General features: G+C 44.4%; 1 protein-coding gene across 2 annotated transcripts in view; it reads right to left on the bottom strand.

Moving 5' to 3' along the window:
* Window positions 1–21,988, bottom strand: part of LOC133448285 (filamin-B-like) — a 73,495-nt gene that overhangs the window by 6,262 nt on the left and 45,245 nt on the right. The window contains exons 22-44 of one of the 2 annotated variants that reach the window (XM_061726668.1): window positions 21,039–21,224; window positions 20,022–20,336; window positions 19,821–19,935; window positions 18,291–18,491; window positions 16,950–17,123; window positions 16,549–16,872; window positions 13,175–13,466; window positions 12,946–13,099; window positions 11,746–11,935; window positions 11,378–11,625; window positions 9,865–9,948; window positions 9,369–9,471; window positions 7,822–7,962; window positions 7,401–7,529; window positions 6,628–6,801; window positions 6,384–6,542; window positions 5,006–5,209; window positions 4,780–4,932; window positions 4,573–4,695; window positions 3,418–3,684; window positions 2,488–2,625; window positions 2,297–2,412; window positions 439–571 (exon numbers count right to left, since the gene is read on the bottom strand). In XM_061726668.1, the coding sequence (XP_061582652.1) occupies window positions 439–571; window positions 2,297–2,412; window positions 2,488–2,625; window positions 3,418–3,684; window positions 4,573–4,695; window positions 4,780–4,932; window positions 5,006–5,209; window positions 6,384–6,542; window positions 6,628–6,801; window positions 7,401–7,529; window positions 7,822–7,962; window positions 9,369–9,471; window positions 9,865–9,948; window positions 11,378–11,625; window positions 11,746–11,935; window positions 12,946–13,099; window positions 13,175–13,466; window positions 16,549–16,872; window positions 16,950–17,123; window positions 18,291–18,491; window positions 19,821–19,935; window positions 20,022–20,336; window positions 21,039–21,224 (4,123 nt within the window). The remainder of the gene's footprint in view (window positions 1–438; window positions 572–2,296; window positions 2,413–2,487; window positions 2,626–3,417; window positions 3,685–4,572; window positions 4,696–4,779; window positions 4,933–5,005; window positions 5,210–6,383; window positions 6,543–6,627; window positions 6,802–7,400; window positions 7,530–7,821; window positions 7,963–9,368; window positions 9,472–9,864; window positions 9,949–11,377; window positions 11,626–11,745; window positions 11,936–12,945; window positions 13,100–13,174; window positions 13,467–16,548; window positions 16,873–16,949; window positions 17,124–18,290; window positions 18,492–19,820; window positions 19,936–20,021; window positions 20,337–21,038; window positions 21,225–21,988) is intronic. The other variant, XM_061726669.1, reaches the window with a different exon arrangement.

Here is a 21,988-nt window from a genome sequence, read left to right as displayed (position 1 = left end):
TAAAGCTTTCACAAAGCTTAATAATGCATAATTCATATTTTATTTTAAGATTTAATTCCTCTTTCCACAGGAAAACTAAGGTTTACAGTTTACAACTTGTATCAACTTTTAGAGAGTGACATGTCTGCTGTCTGTGTTGTTGCACATGTTGTACATAATTATTACCACAGGAAAGCTGAAGCTACTAAACTACACTTACTCTTTGTAAGCAGAGTCTTACACCTAATCTCCTAATTTTTATACCTAATAATACAATGTCAGTGTCGTGTACATGAGACAACACAATATTGACGAATTTATTGATTTCACGCTGTGATCGGTGATCGGCAAAATCGGGATCGGCCGATACTGGTTTTCGAGATCGGTGATCGGCCCTCAAAATCCTGATCGGTGCATCTCTAATCATCATCATCATCATCATCATCATCGTCAACGTACCTCGCTCCAGCTCCGTGACGACGCACTCGTCCAGGGCGCCGGACGGACTGTGCACCTTGGCCTCCATCTTACCCTGCGCTCCGTTCAGATTCACTGCGAAGGACGCTGGGTGATTCACCTTGAGGCCGGACTCCTGCCGAGCGCGAGACAGCGAGACGGGTTATGAAACGTTAGCACGGCGCCGCCGTCCTGGGCTGGTCTTACCTGAGCTCCTCCTGCGGCTCCAGCAGACAGACGACCAAACTAAACGTCTCCTGATCAAAACCATGCGTCACATCGCCATGACAACACGTTTGGGTTCCCGGCGCGCCGCCGCGTGAGCGTAAACCTCCACCTGAGGGCGGCGGCTCGTCGTCTGTCTGCTGCAGCGCTGCAGCCGGAGAGCCGGCGGTGATGATGCTGTTAAGAGCCTTTAAATGAAACACAAGAGAAACACCAACAGATCCACACCAGACGGGAGGACGGACCGTCACAACCAGACAACCAGGGAGCAGGGGCACTTTTGTCTCTTTCTTCTCTCTTCTGCATTAATACTGACACCCCCTTTTAATCTTTTTTATTTTAATTATTTATCATTATTTATCATTTATTTTTGCTGCTGTCTCTCCTAAAATAACCATCATTCTACAAAACTATCACTCATACACATATAAGAAGAAATCTGAGCAAAAACATTGATTTTGTCGTTTTGTTTTTTGTACTGCTTTGTAAAATAAAAAACAATTCCAAAAATATATATACACATTTAAAAAAAAAATAATAATTTTAGTATTCGTCAAAAAAAGCTACAATTCAAATACTGTATTTTCCAGACTATAAGTCACGTTTTTTTTTCATAGTTATGGGGGGTGCAACTTGTGTGAAATTATTAACACATTATTACCGGTATATCATTTTTTTTTTTCACACTAAACCACAAGAGGGCGATCTAGGAAGAGCCGCATCTTCTACCTCTGGAGTTTCATTGGATTTTAGTTATTTGGAGCGACACGGATGGTTTGGTAAACTTCTTAGCATGTTATTTATGCTCTAGTTATCTGAATAACTCTTAATATGTTATGTTAACGTACCAGCCACGTTCTGAGTTGTGTCATGTAACGTAAGCAAACCGTACAATTATTCAGCCTGTTGCCTCTATTCTATTTTTATTTTAAATTGCCTTTCAAGATGACATGTCTGTTCTTGGTGTTGGACTTTATAAAATAAATTTCCCCCAAAAATGCGACTTATACTCCAGTGCGACTTATATGTTTTTTCCTTCTTTATTATGCATTTTATGGCTGGTGCGACTTGTACTCCGGAGCCACTTATAGTCCGGAAAAATACGGTATTTGTACATATTTCCTTCCGGTACCTGACGTCTGATAAAAATTACACCGAATTAAAATATAGCCCGGATTTAGTTGGAATATAAACTGAATTTTATCTGGATTTAAACATCTTGATGAAAGTTTAATTAATTTGCAGCTACTTTTCCTGTTAAGTGCTCTGAGAAGACGTTTATTCAACTTTAATTCCTCGTCACATTTTCAGCGAATCCCAAACATATTTTTAGTCCCTTTTTCTTTTAAATGGATATCAAATCTCCTGGATTCAAACACGGTGTGGTTGTGTGGCTGTGATCACGTCCTCGAGGACGGCTGCATAAAGACAATTCCCCCAGTCCGGGCCGAGCTGCTGCCGGCCCTTTAAGACTCAGCTCTGCTTCTAACGAGCAGCACTAATTAAACCGGACCTAGGACAAGGTCGCTAACGAGGAAGCCTCCCCCTGCTCGGTACAGACGGGACCTTTATGCAGCCGTGCTCTTTGCCCTCCGCCGGCGCGGGCCGGGTGTGGAGGTGTCTCCTCATGCCTCACCTGAAGGCCGGCAACAGTGAGGCGGCGTGCGTCGTTGACGGGAGCCACCACGGGGACCAGGTAGGGGCTGTCGGGGACGTGCTGCTCGTTGAACTTCACCGAGACCTCGTAGTCGCCTGTGGGGGGAAGGAGGGAGGAAGTGAGCGGGACGGAGGTGCGTCAGAGCCAGACGGCGCGGGGGCGAGGCCTACCGGGCTCCTGGGCCACGTACGACACGCCGCACGATCCGTCCTTGCGGTCGTCAAAGGACAGCTCCGCCCGGCTGGGACCCTCCACGGCGATGGAGAGGCCGCCGGCGCCCGCCTCCCTCGTCCAGATGCTGAACTCCGCTGCACAGAGCAGAGAGGGCGGGAGGTCAAACGGGCACATAAAACCATTCGTGAGATGGAAGGGAAACGAGAGGGAAGGGGATATGAGAGGGAAAGGGGAAACGAGACGGAAAGGAAACGAGACGGAAAGGAAACGAGACGGAAAGGAAACGAGACGGAAAGGAAACGAGACGGAAAGGAAACGAGACGGAAAGGAAACGAGACGGAAAGGAAACGAGACGGAAAGGAAACGAGACGGAAAGGAAACGAGACCTTTTTCTTTACCACTATCATTTAGTAATTTTTTCCAAATATAATTCTCAATTACATTCATATACTAGACAGGTCAATCATCTTCATCTTCCTTTTTATGAAACTAAACACGGCCAGTTTTCCCTCAGATATCGTGGTAACAGATATGGAACTCCAAAACTCACATTATCAAAAGCTCTGTTTCTCTAGAGATTTTTAAAAGAAATGTATCATCTCATTTAATTCACATTTAAAAAATGTCACAAGTTTTCTTTGTTGATTTCTTTTTTTGTGGTTGATTATTTTTGTGTGTGTTGATGATCTGTAACTACTGTATGTAGTCTAACCTTCTTTGTTTTTTGTTTATAGTTTACCGTTTTACTTCCTAAATTGAGGGGAGGTTTCGCTGCATAAGCCTGTTGGCTTTTTGACCTCTCCTGTCATTTGTTTTACTATTTTGATTGTAAGTGTTACTTTTATTGTGTGCAAACTAATAAAATAAATAATTTTTTTTTTTTTTTTTTTTTAAAAGACAGAAAGGAAACAAGATTGAAGACGTACCTGGCTCTCCGACCAGCGCTCCCTCCAGGCCCGGACCTCCGGCCCGGACCTTGGCGGCGCCGCCCTCCCCCAGCGGGCCCACGGTGAACTGGAAGGGGCTGCCGGGCACGTGCACGCCGCGGTACGTCACGCTCACGCTGTGCACGCCCATCTCCGTCGGCACGAAGCGCACGCAGTAGGTGCTGTCGCCGACGGCGACCAGCTCGGCGGGCTGGCTGGCTCCGGACGGGGAGGTGACCGTGGCAGTGACGTCCTGCGCATCGATGGCTGCGGACAGACGGACAGAGACAGAGTTTAAACTGGGGTGGAAAGAAAGTTTTAATGAGTTAAAACAAAAATATGGAAACAGGAAACTAAGGTTTGAGTTCAACTACGGATGAGGACGCAGGCGCGACCTTTGACCCTCCAGGGTGATGCAAACCTCCGGAGCGGCGGGCGTCAGCGACCCGCGCCCCCCTGGCCGCTCTCCTCCCCCCCGCCAGCACCAGACCAGAGACGCCAGAGATCAGGCGGAGGCTCCGGTCCCGGGGGACCGCCGGGGGACGAGCCGCCCGTCGTCCCGGCAACCAGACGGAGCAGAAGGAAGTGTGAGAGAGAAGCTGCCGTGACCAGACCAGGAGGAACCAGGTCACTGCAGGAAGAGGAAGAGGAGAGGAGAGCGGTGGGGAAATGAGTCCGGAAGGGGAGGAAAGGAAATGAGTCCGGGAAGGGGAGGAAAGGAAATGAGTCCGGGAAGGGGAGGAAAGGAAATGAGTCGGGAAGGGGAGGAAAGGAAATGAGTCGGGAAGGGGAGGAAAGGAAATGAGTCGGGAAGGGGAGGAAAGGAAATGAGTCGGGGAAGGGGAGAAAGGAAATGAGTCGGGAAGGGGAGAAAGGAAATGAGTCGGGAAGGGGAGAAAGGAAATGAGTCCGAGAAGGGGAAAGGAAAGGAAATGAGTCGGAGGTAGGAATTAAGACAGAAAAAGGAAATAAGACAAAGGAAAAAGGATCAAGAAGGAGAATTAAAAAGGTCAAAGTTTGACTTTTGTCTTTATAAAAGTAGGAAGACGAGGCAGGACATCCTGCAACAGTCGCTGCACAACCACTCCTTTGTTGACACACCTGGCTGCGCGTGTGTGTGTGTGTGTGTGTGTGTGTGTGTGTGTGTGTGTGTACCTGGTATCTTCAGGTTGAGGTCACACACGCTGCCGACGCTGGTGACGGACGCCGCCTTCTGCCGTCGGGTGATGCTCTCCCGTATGCGACCCTCGCCTGTCACCCGCACCGTGAACGGGCTTCCTGTCGGGGAGAGAAAACCGCGTTCAACATCTCCCGCCTAGGCAACCGTCGCCGGGGCAACCGTGGGCCGGGACGCAGCCTCACCTGGCACGTGCTGGTCAGCGAAGCGGATGGAGACGATGTAGTTCCCCGGCTCGGTTGGGCAGTAGGAGACACGGCACGTCCCGTCGTCCACGTCCTCCGTCTGGATGTCCACCTTGCTGGGACCCTCGATGGAGAGCGCCAGGCCGCCGAACCCTGCAGACCACGCCGGTTAGCGGCTGGATTTAAGAAGACGCAAGCGCTGCAAATCGACCCGGGCCGAACTCACCGGCTTCCCTGGTGTCGACCACGAAGCTGGCGGTGTTGAAGGTGGTGCCCTGCACCAGCCCCTCGCCCTCCGCTCGGACCCGGCTGGCGTCGGCGATCTCGGACTGGACCACCATGATGGTGATGGGACTGTTGGCCACGTGCCGGCCGTTCTTCAGGATGCTGACCTGGTGTTCCCCGACCTCCCGAGGGATGAAGGAGATGCCTGGGATGGAGGAGCGGAGCGAGTTAAACCTTAATGACCACAGAACTAAGCATATTTGTACATTTCTGCATACTATACTGCCATTTTATGGAGTATTTTTATTTGCTATGCATCAAAACAACCCATATAAGCCAATATTTAATAATCTGTATGTTACAAGTCCATACCAACTAAATAAATTGCTAAAAAGTGCAGCACAGCTTTCCCGGCCTCTTGGCCAATCCCTGGTCACTGAGTATGGTCTGGACTGACATAATCTTTTATACAGCTATATGTATGTGTATATATATTTATATCATTTTTGTCATCTCCTTTTTTGTCTTTTCTTTCTTTTTGAACTGGCAACTGTTTGGTGTTCTGTGTTTGTTTTGTTCTCTTTGGAAAAAAAAAAAAAAAGATGTTGAAAAAAAAAAATAAATTGCTAAAAAGTGCAAATAACTACCAAAAAAATTTAAAATGTTTTAAAATTTTAGACATTCATACTTTAGTTTTTGAGATGTTTCATTTTATATATCACGTTTAGATATCGCGTCTTCATCCGGCGCTGAAATCAGCTCCAAAACTTCGTCACAGTAAACCGTTATGTGTGTGTGGGCTTGTATAGTGAGTGTGTAGTGCGTGTATGGTGTGTGTGTGTGTGTGTGTATGGTGTGTCACTGAGTAATCTTTCGTGAAAATCTCTGATAAAAAGCATGAACAAATTCAAACAGACTAGTTTCCTGGGGGAAAAACCTGGACTAAACTGAACCTGGACCCAACAGGACCAGGTCTAGACTACTGGGAATGACGTCACCTCCCTTTTTGTGTGAAAAAATCCAACCTGATGACAAGCTAACAACGTGATGATGTTTGTGTCAACGTAGGACAAGCTGTGAACACGTACCGGATCTATAAATAACCCGCAATGTCAATTATGAAGATTTCCGTGTTGTTTCCATGTGATTTTTCCAAACAATTTAATGGATTAAAAATCTGGGACACTAAATGCAGGATATGGAAGTGAAACTCTTCCTGTTTAACATGCAGAAAGAATTATTGCTCTATTTGGTTGTAATTGTACGTTTTGAAAATCAATATGCAAACGGGAGCGCCGGCGCTCCAGCCGGTCTTAAAGGGTTAAAGACACCTTAACCATCGTTAACCGGTTTTCCCGCCTATAAAAACGCGTGGTTACCGATGTGGTTGTTGGGCATCCTCTTCAGCAGGCAGGGCTCGTCGCGGCCCGACGGCGCCCTGATGCTGGCCGTCAGCAGGCTCAGGTCCGTCTCCGTGATGTCCAGAGAGAAGTCCGCCGCCGAGCCCAGTTTGACCTGGGAGCGGCGCTGCTTGTCCTCTGAAACAGACACAAACATCTTGGAGATGAACTCTGGATTCCTCTTACAGCAGAAACTAATCCTGCGTGCTGCTGGCAGACTGACCGATGATCCTGGCCGTGAAGGGGCTGCCAGCGATGTGCTCCTCGTTGTACTTCACCAGGATGTTGTAGTCTCCCGGCAGCGTGGGCATGTAGCTGACGCTGCACGTCCCGTCCTTGTTGTCCACGCAGTTGATGTCGGCCTTGGACGGACCCTCGATGGCCAAGTCCAGACCTCCTGGACAGACGGAGAGAAGCCCGGAAAGAGAACAAAACCCTCCTTTAAATATAATCTAATCCGTTATTTATTACTATTATCTAATTACTCTTTGTCTTTCAGACTTTTATTATTTGTATTATTCAATATTGTAAAAAGGGTTTTAGATATCCATGAACTTTTCTTGGGTATTCTCTTAAATCTCAGAAATTGCAAGTGAAAGTTGCCTTTCAACTTCTAAATTTGCTATTTTTTAAATAATTTTTTTCATGAAAAAAATCTTCTAAATCTGTCATTCATAAATTGTTTCATAAAAAAAAATCTAAATATGTCATTTTCATAAAAAAAATATAAATCTGTTTTCATAAATATTTTTAAAAAAAATGTATAAATGTGTCTTTCATAAATGAAAAAAATTATTCTAAATCCGTTTTCATAAATCAAAATTTTTTTTTAATCTGTCATTTTCATAACTCTAAAATCTGTCGTTTTCATAAAAAAAAAAATCTAAATCTGTCGTTTTCATAAAAAAAAAAATCTAAATCTGTCGTTTTCATAAAAAAAGAAAAATACATTCTAAATCTGTAATTTTGATTAAATATCGGCCATTTCCCGCAAACCTTCAGAGGCGTCCTCCGTGTAGACGGTGAACGTGGCCGGCTTGTTGGCGACGCCGTAGCTCAGGCCGGGACCGTAGGCCGTGACGTTGGGGTTGCTGACGTGGTTCACGTAGAACTGGAGAGGAGACTCTGTGACACAAACACAACCTGGTGACTGGTGCTTCTCGAAATCAAGATTTATATTTATAAAAGTATGTTTATTTAATTTATCGTCACTGATTTATAAAAGTTTAACCATGTTAAGAACCTGCACAACGTTTTTACAGTGTTTCTCCTGCAGTTCTCTTCCTCACCACCAGGTGTCTCCATTCGGTCACGTATGAGGGAACGTGAATCATGCTGCGTAAGGTGTGTGTGTGTGTGTGTGTGTGTGTGTGTGTGTGTGTGTGTGTGTCTGTGTGTATTTTGTGTGTATACGGACCTGGGATGTGGGTGCCGTTGTACTTGATGTGCATCTCGTGCAGACCGGCCTCCGTGGGGGAGTACTGCACCGTGACCGTCCCGTCCAGGTTGTCTGCGATCAGCGGCTGAGCCGATTTCCCCGACGGCATCAGAACCTCACCTGAGAGCAGGATTACAAGCACAAGTGGTTTTTTGTAAGACTTGGATCAAATAAACTCTATTGCTGACTTTGCAGCTTCAAATCAGACCAAGAAAGTGGACCAGAACTCATCTTTTACCTCGACAGAGAAGACCATCAATAAATGGATTTATACTGTATTTGTGTCTTTGTGGTTATACAAAACAGGAGAGAGAGGAAGATTATGTTCAAGCCTTCTTCATTTTACATGATGCAGTTAAAAAGGTAGAGCGTTTCTTTCCTCCAAATTTTGCTTTTAAAGGGTTCGATTCCCGCCGGGGACGCTGTGGGCGTTTAGTGCGTGTTAGTTCCCCCATAACTTCAGCCCCACACCCTGGGTGGGGTTGGCGAAAGGATCTTTCCGTGTGGAGTTTGCATGTTCTCCCCGTGTTCCCTTGGGTAGCTAATGTGAGCTACCCTCACAAAAACATGCAACAGTCCTGGGCTATACTGCCCCCTCTGGCCAACGGCGGTGGGAGGATCCGGCCGGAATAACGTGATCCTTCCACGCGCTAAGTCCGGCCGGAGAAACCCCACCCTGTCTGGTGAAAAGAAGCTGCTCATCCTCAAGTTAAGGAGGAGACCTGAGCTCAATGTAGGAACTCCCGGGGTTGGTAGAGGATGGCAATGCCCATGACTGACTTAGGTAGAGCACTGGGTGATAAAATTGGGAAAGAAAGAAGAAAAGGAGAGGAAAAAAAAATAAAAAAATCGGGGATAAAAATATTAGGAAAAAAGAAAAAGGCTAGATGTCCAATACCAAGTCCCAAAAATGAAAAGACGCCACCATAAAAAGCAGGAGGAGAGAAAAAAAAAGAAAAAGATGTAATCCGTTGAAAAACCTCACATTTAACAAACATTTCTCAGTATTTTGGATCCGTCTGAAAGCTGATTTACAGGACTGTCTCAGAAAATTTGAATATTGTGATTTTCTGTAATGCAATTAAAAAAAAAACAAAAATGTCATACATTCTGGATTCATTACAAATCAACTGAAATATTTCAAGCCTTTTATTATTTTAATACTGCTGATCATGACTTACAGCTTAAGAAAACTCAAATATCATCTAAAAAAAATAGAATATTCTGGGAATCTTAAGTTGTAAACTATAATCAGCAATATTAAAATAATAAAAGGCTTGCAATATTTCAGTTGATTTGTAATGAATCCAGAATGTATGACATTTTTGTTTTTTTTAAAAATTGCATTACAGAAAATAAAGGACTTTATCACAATATTCTAATTTTCTGAGACAGTCCTGTATTGCTAGAGCACTCGTGCAGGCTGCCGTTGCCCTTAGCAACGTATCTGACCTAAAATTCTCTCCTAACACAAACTAAACGTAAGAACAGCTCAGAACCCCCCGACGGACCAACCCGTCCCTCACCGGTAATCTCCCCCTTCCTGAAGGAGAAGGGGATCACCATGTCGAACGGTCTGAAGCCGCTGCCGTTGACGCTGCTGCCGACCGACGCGTAGTCCTCCGTCACCTGGAGACGAGACAAGGCAGATAAAAAGTGTTACGCATTTTTAGAACGGGTAGAAATTACTTTTAGAAAAATGCTTTGCTTTAAAAAACATGCTGCTGCTGCATCCAAGCCCCGCCCACTCAGGCATCCTGGGAAGTGCAGGCGGGCAGGAAGGAGGAGGAGCGTATGATGCGGCCACGGCGGCGGAGGAAGAGGGAGAAACACCCAGAACCACCTTCGTTACAGCGTCTCGCCACGCTAAGAATTTGCTGCGATCTCATTGGCTGAGACGAGGATGGAAGCGATGACATGAGCAGCCAAAGTGGTTGATTGAGGAAACGCAAGAGAGGCGGTGTGCGTGCACGTGTGCGTGCACGTGTGCGTGCATGTGTGAGGGTGTGCGTCTCGGTGTACCCATGGCTGGAAGCCGACTCCAGGGGGAGCGGCGTGATTCTGCAGGGACGTCTGCTGATGCATGATGGGAACCTCATCGGTCGCCTGAGGACACGACAGCAGCGGTTAAAACAAAACAGCTACAAACACGAGTTTAGGCCCAAGTCAGGGAATCTACCCGGACGCCGTCAGTTCCTCCGGGCAGAGCTGCAGGAACGAACACTTTACCGGTTAGGGATGTCCGATCAGATTCATTTGATTTTGAGTATCGGCCGTGTCTCGATCCGATAATTTTGTAAAACATTCAAAAAATTAAACAAAATGCAAAGGAAGACGACTCTTGACGCTTGGTTCGGTTTTCAGTCACTGTTGTAACTTAACTTATTTATTTACCTTTGCTGCAACGCTGCTTTGTGCAGATCACCACAAAACAAACAACTTTATTGAACTCACTTTGGGTCAAGCTATCATTTTAGTTTTTATTAGTTTTAGTCACGTTCATTCTTCTTTTAGTCGTGTCAAGTTTCAGTCGACAAAGTCTTGAGCATTTTAGTCTTATTTTAGTCAGAATTGTCCAGGACCATTTTAGTCTAGTTTTAGTCAAAGATTGTATTTAGCCAAACCCATTTTACAATTCAAACAAGGTTATCTTATTATTATATTATTGTTACTTTATAGACTCAAGAATACATTAATTTCAGATACAGAAGACTCTAATTTGAGTTTACAACATATTTATTTTTCCGCATTTCTCCTGATCTTTTCTTCCTACGACACATTAGGTTTTCTTTTCCACGTCTATGTAGGAAAGTGTATCCAAAGATGGATCTTCTTCTTCTCCAGCCCCAGAGCAGATCCCCGCGTTTCTCTATGTAACTTTGTTTTTAATGGACGTGAACCTAGAGCTCTGCGTTAACGGCATCAACCTCTAACTCTGCAGCTGCATCTTCTGGATCTGATTCCTGCTGCAGCGACTGGGATTGAGGACTAACGTCACCCAGCAGAAATAAACCAGAGAAACTACTGAAAACATGGACATTAAACCAGAGAAACTACTGAAAACATGGACATTAAACCAGAGAAACTACTGAAAACATGGACATTAAACCAGAGAAACTACTGAAAACATGGATATTAAACCAGAGAAACTACTGAAAACATGGACATTAAACCAGAGAAACTACTGAAAACATGGACATTAAACCAGAGAAACTACTGAAAACATGGTTATTAAGGAGCTTTGGTAGAACATCTCGTCCAACGGAGATGAAGACACATTTTAGCAGAGTTTTTATTTTGTAATCTACATTTTAGTCTGGTTTTTATTCGTCTACGATATTGCATTATATATTTAATTATCGTTATCGTCACATGACCAGCATTTTCGTTGAGTCTCGTCTTCCTCAGGTGATAAAAGTTCATTGACGATGATATTTAGTCATAATTTTCCTTGACGAAAGCAACTTAACTCCGCACCCCCACCTCACTGTTCAAAATAAAGAGAATGAAATATAAATGCAACTCTGCATCTTACCATGACTCTGAAGGGGCTGTGTGGGACGTTCTCTCCTCCGAAGCGGACGTAGATGACGTAGTTTCCGGGTGCCGGGGCGGTGTAGAAGATGTCGAAGGTTCCGTCCTGGTTCTCCATGACTTCGGCCAACACCTCGCTGCCGTCGGGCTGCACCACCACGCAGCTCACCTTGCCCTTGCCGGCGCCCTTGGCGTCGACCACCAGCCCCATCTCCTCGCCGATGGCCACCGTGGGCCCGACCCCCGGACCTGCAAGGCCGAGACAGCGTTAGACCGGACCCTCGCCGTTACCGTGGCGACCCTCGGCGTTACCGTGGCCGTTACCGTGGCCGTTACCGTGGCGTTTCCCCCCCCCCGAGCCTCACGTACCGCTGACGGTGCACTTGCTGGCGTCTCCGCTCGCTGTGGCGCGGACCCGGTAGGGCGACGCGGGGATGTCGTCGCCGCCGTACTTGATGACGATGGTGTAGCGGCCGGTGCGGTCGGGGATGTAGGACACCCGGTACGTGCCGTCGCCGTTGTCATGGATACTGGCCTGCTTTGGGTTACTGTCCTGGTCCTGATGGAGGAGGAGAAGAACCGGTTAATGTCTCATTCCGGCGGCGCGTCTTAAGCCGGCGGCCTTTGGTCACAAGCCCATGACGTGGCGTTTCAGCACCATGGACAGCAACACTCACAAGAAATGTTCAATACAAGTTAAATGTAGTTCGATATGCGAAATAGCGGAGAAGCAGCCGCCAGAATAAAAGAATAAAACCTAACTTGAGAAGACGTAGCTACGGAAATCTGCAAGCAGGAGAGGTTGCATGGTGGAGGCAGAGAAAACCTAGAGGCTAAAGTCATCGCTGGGATACGACACCAAGGTGTCGCGGAAGATACGAGTGATGGGATAGGAGTTGTATCGGACCTCCAGAAAGTCCACCTAAGCATATTTTTACATTTCTTTTTTTTACATGATTTGCTAGGCATCAAAACAACGCATATAAGCCAATCTTTAATAATCTGGATGTTACAAGTCCATACTAACTAAATAAATTGCTAAAAAGTGCAAATAACTACCAAAAGAAATGTAAATAGTTTTTTAATTTGTTCTTACATCCGTTCCCTCAGATTCCTGCAACTAAACTTGGATGTACATTCCAATAAAGGTTAGGATAAATGATAACATGCCTCTGAAGTTTGACTTTTTGCACCATTACAATACTTATAGGGAACTAGTCATCATATCTCCTGCTCTCTGAAACACATGTTAATGCTCAATAGTACACATATATGGTTCTTTAATATATTTGCATTATACTAAGATACATTCATTTTCAATGGCTTTTGTCCTTAATGGCTTTTTCCCCCTTACATTACTTTTACACTTTAAGTAGTTTTGAAACCAGTACTTTTATACTTTTACTTGAGTAAAAGACTTGAGTTGATACTTCAACTTCTACAGGAGTATTTTTAAACTCTAGTATCTATACTTCTACCTGAGTAATGAATGTGAATACTTTTGGTTTTTGAGATCTTATTTTATACATGGCGTTTAGATATCGCCTCTTCATCCGGCGCTGCACTGACCGTGATGAGCACGCTGAGCTGGCCCTGGCCGGCGTCCTGGGCGTCGATGCTGAACTCCACGGGGAAGCTGGCGGCGACGCCGCTCGTCAGGCCGGGGCCGCTGGCCCGGACCTTGCTGGCGTCGTGAGTCGGCAGAACCCGGAACTTGAAGGGGCTGGAAGAGACCGGAGCGGGTCAGAACCCGCCGCCGCCTGCAGAGACGCTGGTCTGCGATGACACCACCACGTACCTGCGGGGAACCTCCTCCAGCGCGTACTGCACCGTCACCGAGTACTGCCCCGTCACGGACGGCGTGTAGGACGCCGTGTGGGTCCCGTCTCCGTTGTCCGTCACCTCCACCGGCTCGGCGACACCCTTTGGACCGGCCACGCTCACCGCCAGCGGCGCCTCGCCCGCCTTCCTGCAGTCCACGGTGAAGGATTGTGGGATATTTGCCCTGACGCCCGACCCCACGCCGGGACCGGAGACCCGGACCCGGCTGGAGTCCACCACGTCCTTCACCGGGACCTTGAATGGACTTCCTGGAAGGAGAGAAACACAAAACGGTATTGAGTCCCAACGGACCCTTCGTCAAGCCCCGCCCCCGTTGCTATGACAACTCTCCGTCCATTTCCATTGGAAAAACTGGGTTTTACAGTTTATTTCTAATTATTGGACCAAGGAAAATCAACAGCAACTAGATAAATAAAAAGAAACTTCAGATACCGTGGATTGAGTTTAAAAAAGGTTTTCAGCAAAAAACGAGATATTTTGATTAGTTTAATATTTTTATCCAAAGCAGATATTTTTCACATGTTACTGGCTAGAAGGCTCATATTGCTGAAATGGAAAGACAGATCTCCAACTTTCAGTCAACGGATCAGAGATCTGACTTTAGAAAAGATCTGATATGTTACAAAACGCCCTCAACCAGTTCTGGATCAGGTTGAAAAGATAGATGCCTCAGACATTTCCAATGTATAGATGTGACCCCTCCTGCTCTTTCCTTTCCCCTTCTTATTTTTGTATGCTTGTTTAAAAAAAAAAAAAAAAAATAATCACATTTACTGCTGAACCTGAGACGTGGACGTTTGCTGCAATGGGGTGGGATTGTGTTGAAATGTGTTGAAATGCATGTCAAATTGTATCTTGTAAAACTAAAAAAAAAAATAAAAATACCTTGAACAGACATTTTTCATAATTTACTGTTGTTTTTGGGATGAAATATAATCCTGTGATTCTCTCTTTTACAAATGCCCCGAGCACACCGCTTAACCATTTTAAGATAAATAAAACGCAGTTTTATATTTATTTGCGGTTGTAGCTGCTGCCGAGCTGACTTTGATTTGGAAGTAGAGATCAGATTTGTGCCAGTCTGGGGATAAAAATAGTAAACTTTTTCCATCGATGTGAACGAGAAAGACGGCTGTTTGGTCCAACTGGATATTCTGACCCGGATGTAGCAACGGAGGACGATGTTTCTGATTGGCCAGTCAGGGACCAATCAGAAGGCTGACTAAGGGTCAATTATCCACCGGGGGTAGCAAAATATTTTCTATATTAATGTCCATCCCAAATAAAGGCCGGGTTGTTTTTCTGGTTGCCAAAAGAATATTCTACCATATGAAAATATATCTAATATACCTAAACACAAATGACCTTGAACGAATTGAAGCGTGACTATTTAAAGGAGACCTATTATGGCATCTAATACCTATTTTAAACAGGCCTTGAATGTCTTAAAAACAAGCTTTTGATTGTTTTTGCTAAATAAATTAGAAATTCAGCCTCTGAGCCATGTCTTTATCTTCCCATTCTCTAACCTCATTATCTATGCAGGATTCTGAGTGGGCGGGGCTATGATAATGAGGCTCTGTGCTGATTGGCTGCCTGAATGACACGATACACCGCTACGAAAAAATGGCAGAACTTAGTTGTTCCGGCCAGAGTTAATTGTGGGCGTGGTTTCACGCATCGGAGGCCAACCGATGTAAATTGCATTTTGGTTACGCAACGAAAGGGAGCAGAATCTGAACGGCTCGTAGATCCACATCATACTGGACGGCTCATCCGGGCGGCTGTACAGACACTGGAGAATTTGGTTTCTTTCCTCCTTCTCTGAGTTGGCAGGCTGAGGGGAGACCACTTTATATTAAAGAAAATAGGCAAGAAATAGGTCCCCTTTAACTTTAGAGGGACCTGACTGATGACGTGTTATGAAGTTGAGCGGCTCGTGTATTGTAATGGGACATTTTGGTATAACAATGTTTTTTTGCTTTAACACTAATACACAAATCCTGTTTTCAAGTGAACATTCCTTGGCGAGGTCATGCTCCTTTGACAGAGTCTAGCACGGTTGCCATGGGTGATATTTTGTCTAGTTGTTCCCAGCCTGCCCATTATAAGATAGCGTGTGCTTAAACATTGGTAGGGGCATTTACGGCTGACTGTTCGTCTGATCAGATCGGCATTGTGTGACCCTCCATTCATTGAATGTTTTTCTCTTTTCATTAAAACTTTCAGAAAGACAGCTGAGTGTATCCGGACATTCATTTTTGAACACCTGTATTTAGGGATGTTAACAATTATTCGATTTTCGATTAATTGCCGTTATGAAATTACCCGATTAAAATTAACGATTACAATTAATCTATTTATTTATTTTTTTTTTTCGTTTAATTTCACCAGCTGGTATTACGCCCGGACCACATTTAATGCGACACAACACGCTGCCGCCGCGGCGCGCACAGAAGAAAGAGACGGCGGATATGTTTGGTTTTAGTAACATCATGCTCAGGCAATGAGTCTGCAATGGCCCAGACGGGAGACACATGTAGCTCAGTGCTTAACTTTTATTTTTAATCCACTCTATATTCTTCTGGTTGTTCTCCGATATGCTCCCCTAAAGCCTGAATTATGGTTCCGCCTTAAATCGACGCAGAGCCGCCGCCGTAGCCTACGGCGGCGGCTCTGCGTTGTTGTAACGCGGAACCATAAATCAGCCTTCACCCGGTACATACATAGGTTTCTCTAAACATCTGTCCCCGCTACAGTTTTAACTAAAAGAAAATGTGCTCCAATACAGCAGGTCCCATCATTTTATTTTGAACACTGCCAAAACTCTAACTTAAACGTAACTAGAACTTAAAATTTGCTTGACACAAATGACACTATTATGGCTGCTGCTACTACTAATAGCCTTGAAGTGCACTTTATATTATATTTTATATATATATATATATATATATATATATATATATATATATATATATATATATATATATATATTATATTCCTTGTGGTACAAAAATGTCTTTTTGTTACTTTTGTATCAAATAAATATTTGATTAAGGAATACATTAAAATGTCCTTTGTATTTTATATAAGCAAAAAAAAATTATGTTTGTATCTCAGATGGGGGAAAAACGCCGCTTATCAACTAATCGATGATCGATCGATAAGGTTATCAACTATCAATTAATGAAATAATCGATAATTTGCATCCCTACCTGTATTGAACGAACAACAATTTTTGCCACCACAGTATCAAAGAGGCGTTTCAGCACCATGGACAGCAACGCGGCTTCTCAAAGGAAATACGATGTTAAGTTGAGACGGTCTTACCTCGGATGTGCTCGCCCCCGTAGGTGATGTTGACGTCGTACAGGCCCGGCGTGAACGGGACGTACTCCACGCTGCAGCTGCCGTCCTTGTTGTCCTTGCAGGACATCTTGGACTCGGACGGGCCCTCCACGGTGATGCCGAGCCCGCCGATGCCAGCGCCCCTGGTGATGATGCTGAAGTTGTTGGGCTGGTCCGTCAGGCCCTGCTGGAGTCCGGGCCCGGTGGCTACCACCCTGCTGGGGTCGCAGCCCTCGCACACGGACACCCGGAACGGGCTCTTGGGGACCGGGGAGCCGTCGTACTGAACCTCCACGGTGTGGACGCCTGAAAACGGAGGCACTGACGGTGAAGCAGGAATCACAAGCAGACGGGTTCTGTTTAAGGGGCGCCGGTTCTGGTACCGTTCTCAAAGGGAGTGTACTCCACGCTGTAGGTCCCGTCGGCCAAGTCGTTCACCACGCACTCCGTCAGGCCCCCCGACGGGTTCCTGACCTCCGCCTTCACGTGGTCCCCGCCGCGCTCGGCCAGGGGACGGGCGTCCACCGTGAACTCCGTGGTGGCTTCTCTGAAAACAGCTGGAGAGGAGAGGATCCGTTTAATTCTGGACCTGACGACCCGGCAACTAAAGCTGCTTTTGTCAACGAAAATTATGACTAAATATCGTCATCGACGAACCAGACGAATAAAAACGAGACCAAAATGTAGATTACAAAATAAAAACTGCTAAAATGTGTCTTCATTTTCGTTGACCAAAACAAGACAAGACAAAATGTTCTAACAAAGATCCTTAATCTCCATGTTTTCAGTAGTTTTCTCTGGTTTAGTTCTGCGGCTGGGTGACGTCACGTCCTCAATCCCAGTCGCGGACACAAAATCACAGGAAAAATAAATGTTGTAAACTCAAATTAGAGTCTTCTGTATCTGGAATGAATGTATTCTTGAGTCTATAAGGTAACAATTATATAATAAGATAACCTTGTTTGAATTGTAAAATGGGTTTGGGTAAATACAATCTTTGATTTAGGCCACGTTTCCACATAGCCGGGTATTTACAAAAACGGACATTTCCCCATCTACGTTTTGAAAAATACGATAATTTACACAAAAAATCTCATTACACTTAAAACAAGAGTCATCGCCAGATAAATAACTTATTCGACAATTTTCACCTGTTTCAAGTAAATCTTCCCTTTTTTCCAGTGAGTCTTGTTTAAAGTGTAATGAGATTGTTTTGACTAAAAATGAAACATTTAAACTAGAAATAAGACAAATATTCTTGTTAAGATTTTGAGTTTTTTGCAGTGTGGTGACGTTTCTGTGGCAAAATGTGACGTTCTGAAGCCTAAATGTCCGTTTCTCTCTGTTTACAAGCAAAAGTGAAGATGGAGTTTTTGCAAATCTCCACTTTGGCCGGAGTTTTCAGAAATGGTGGTTTTTGGGGACTTTGAGCTTCGTTTTCATGTAAACGAACGGCCAAAACGCATTAAAACACCACCGTTTTTGCTACGTGGAAACGGGGCCTAAAACTAGACTAAAATGGTCCTGGATAATTCTGACTAAAATAAGACTAAAATGCTCAGCTTTTAGTCGACTGAAACTTGACACGACTAAAAGGAGAATGAACGTGACTAAAACTAATAAAAACTAAAATGATAGCTTGACCCAAAGACTAGACTAAAACTAGAATTGAAACAGGCTGCCAGAAACAACACTAGCGGCAGCAAAGGTGGAGCCTACCGCACCTCGTCCCTCCACTCCCGGTCCAAACACCTTGACCTTGGACGTGTCCACAGCCGGGTCCACCGTCACCTTAGCAGGGAAACCGGGGACGACCTGGCCGCCGTACTTCAGCAGCAGCGTGTACATGCCGGCCGTCGGGGCGACGTACGTCACCGTGTACGACCCGTCTTCGTTCTCCACCACCTCGGTCTTCGCTTTCAGACCTGGAACAAGAAGAACCAACGTTTCCATCTCTGTCGGTTCTGCATCCTGCAACGCCCGAGAAGCCGGATGAGGTCGCTCCTCGGACGTTATAGGATGCATAAATGCAAGAAATTGATGAAAACTGGTGCAGATTGGGTCAAAAGTTCCCTTAACCCTTTATGATCGTCTGAAGCACCGGCTCTCCCGTTTGCATATCGATTTTTGTACAATTACAACCAAATGAAACAGGGCAATAATTCATTCTGAATGTTAAACAGGAGGAGTTTCACTTGCATATCCTGCAATTAGTTTGCCCCAGTTTTAATCAAATCGTTTGGAACGAGAAAAAAAAAAAAAAGAAAAACCCTACACAATCCAGTAAAATTGCGCACACAGAAATAAAGATGCGACATAACATAATATATTTCAAAAACTAAAGTATGAATTCATTTCAGATAAATTTCCTGTGGATTGAAAGGCTTCTATGTTACTTTTTTCCATTGACAGTTTTGAGGGATGTAGCTGTGGGATTTCTGTATTTAGAAAAAGTTAAATTTTTTTGGTAGTTATTTGCACTTTTTAGATATTAATTCAGTCAGTATGGACTTGTTGCATACAAATTATGAAAGATGAGCTTATCTGGGTTGTTTTGATGCATAGCAAATGTAAAACTATGCTCAGCGATACATGGGCTTGCACCAGAGTATATTTCAGAGATGTTTTTATTCTATGAACCAGGAAGGAAGTCAGATCCTCTGGCTCTTCCTTTTTAGCTGTTCCAGAGTAGAACTAAAACATTTGCTGCTTTTAGCCACGATGCTCCAAAACTGTGGAACAGCCGGAGGATCTGAGAGGAGCTGGAAATGTGGACATTTTTAAACGTAGACTAAAAACTCATCTCTGGCTCTTATGTAGCATCACATTTTATAGTTTTATTCTGTTTACCGTAACATTTTTTTAAAGGTATCTGTTTTATTTATTTATCTATTTCTTGTAATGTTTATATTATATATATTATATTTTATTGTTGTGGACTGATTATTTTTTAGCCTTAATCCTTGAACTTTTATCATTTTTTTTTTCCTTTTAATTAACTATATTGTATGTCAGTGTGCATTGGTCTCCCAGTTTTTATTTTTTTGGTCTCCCAGCTTTTATTTTTGTTTTTATTATGCTTATTTTTCAGTCAAAATGTCAAAGTACTTTCTATTTCATGTACCTGGATGAAAGGTGCTATATAAATAAAATTTGATTGATTGATTGAGGCGGACTGGTTCTATGGTAGGACATAAAGGGTTGATACCCAACCAGAGCTTTACGTGGGGCTACTGGACCAGAGCTGGAGTTACCTGAACCCTTGGGAGATCCAGGACCGCTTGAGCCCGAGTCTGGGGAAACCTCCAGGGTCAACTGGCCCGGTCCGGCCTGAGAGCAGTCCACGTCCACAACACTGGTCTCTCCAACCTGGAGGGACGTGAACAACAGCAGATGAAGACTCAAAACGTGGACGTCAGAGTCTCCGGATCCCCCTCAACGCTCAGCAGCCTCACCTTGGCCCTCTTCAGGCCCGGCCCGGAGGCCACCACCTTGGAGGGGTCGAAGGGCATCTGGACGTCGGCTCTGAAAGGTGACCCGGGGATGTGGACGTTCTCAAAGAGGATGTTGACCAGGTAGTCGCCGGGCTCGCTGGGCAGGTACGACACCGAGCAGGTGCCGTCGCCGTTGTCCGAGCACTCGATCTTGGCCTCCGTCGGCCCCTCCACCGTCAGGCCCAGACCGCCGGTGCCGGCGCCTTTCGTGTCGATGGTGAACTCCGCCGGGTTCCCCACCAAACCGCCCTTCAGGCCGGGGCCGAACGCCTTCACCTGCAACCACAACCAGTTTAGAAACAGACTAGGGCTGGGCGATATGGACCAAAAGTCATATCTCGATATTTTCTAGCTGAATGGCGATACTCGATATATATCGATATTTTTTCTGTGACATAATTGGGGTTTCCCCCAAAGCATTATAGCATAGCATCTCTGTTAGCTTCATTTTTTTCTGAGACAAACCCTTAAAAAAACAGTCAGTTTTAATACAAAGCCTCGTGCCAAATGTCACACAGGTTCCTTTATTAACGGAGGTCTGCACAATATAAAAATGTATAAAACAAATGAAATAAAAATAAACTGCCTGCATATATAGAATAAAAATGCTTCTTGAATAAAATAAAACAAATATCCCTTTCCTGCATAACAATTAAATTAAAATACACTGTGCAATTAATACAATGTAGACAGTAACAGGCAGACTTTTCCACTGAGGTTGACAGTTGTGCAAATAACAAAACATTTGTGCAAATCTCAAATAAAACATTCAAGTCAATTTGTCACAAAATAAGCTATATCAAAATCATTATTTTTTTTATTTATTTAAATCGATATAAACTATATTGTCTCGTACCATATCGCATTTGAAAATATATCGATATATATTAAAATCTCGATATATCGCCCAGCCCTACAACAGACTTTGGTTTTCCTGGTGTTTAATGAACAGAAACAAGGAGCACATGCTGTTCTTGCCTTGCTGGGGTCCGGAGGCAGACTGGCCTCCACGGGGAAGGGGCTCCCCGGTACCGGGTGTCCGTCGTAGGAAACGCTCACGGCGTGCACGCCCTCCTCCGTCGGGGTGTATCGGACCGAGTGGACGTCTGCTTTGCCGGGCTGAGGCTCCACCTTGCAGGGGATCGCCTGCTGGCCGGGACTCAGCTGGACACAGATGACCAGGAATTAATGAATGGTCTTTATTTCGATCTTAAGCCTTGTACAAGTTAACCCATTTTTACAAAACAAAAAGTGAAAAAAGTAAAATAAACATTGCTTTTGCTGAAAAGGTTGGAGCCGTAGCTTATAGAGCCTACCCTTTTTATCTTGTGATCAACTTAAATTTGAAACATTAGCATTAATCCGTGAAAACAATGTATAAAGAAGACAAAAAAATAAATATAAAATTGACGCTTCACATTCTAGAATGTTTTTGATAATATACTTCATAGTGATAGTGTTTTATATTTATTTACAATATTTTCTTTAAACATTGTCTGGAACTTGTAGATAGAACTGCACATTTTTAGGTCGTTGTCACAACTATTCCATATTTCTCTAGCCTTAATTGATGTACATCTCTTTTTAATATTTGTTTTTACTGTCGTCGTCTCAAAAATGAGTTTCCCCCTCAGGTCATAGCAGGTTTTTTTCATTTGGAACAAATCCTGAATGTAGTTTGGAAGCAGTTTCTGCTGGGCTTTAAAGGCAAATAAAACAGTTTTCTGCTCTACTATGTCATGGAATTTTACTATTATATTTAATAGAGATTTGTTGGTTCATAATTATCCTTAAAGCCGTTTTCTGTAATAAGAAAATAGGGTTTGTATTTGTTTTATAGGTGTTACCCCATATTTTTGAGAATCGAGACAGTAAGGAAATTGGTCTGTAGTTGTTGAAAAAGTGTCTCTCCGTTTTTGAAAATTTGA

This window comes from Cololabis saira, chromosome 8, assembly GCF_033807715.1.
Source record: "Cololabis saira isolate AMF1-May2022 chromosome 8, fColSai1.1, whole genome shotgun sequence".
In the NCBI taxonomy this organism is placed as follows: Eukaryota; Metazoa; Chordata; class Actinopteri; order Beloniformes; family Belonidae; genus Cololabis; species Cololabis saira.
Note: the sequence above shows the minus strand (reverse complement) of the source record. Positions and strands in the feature narration are given on the sequence as shown.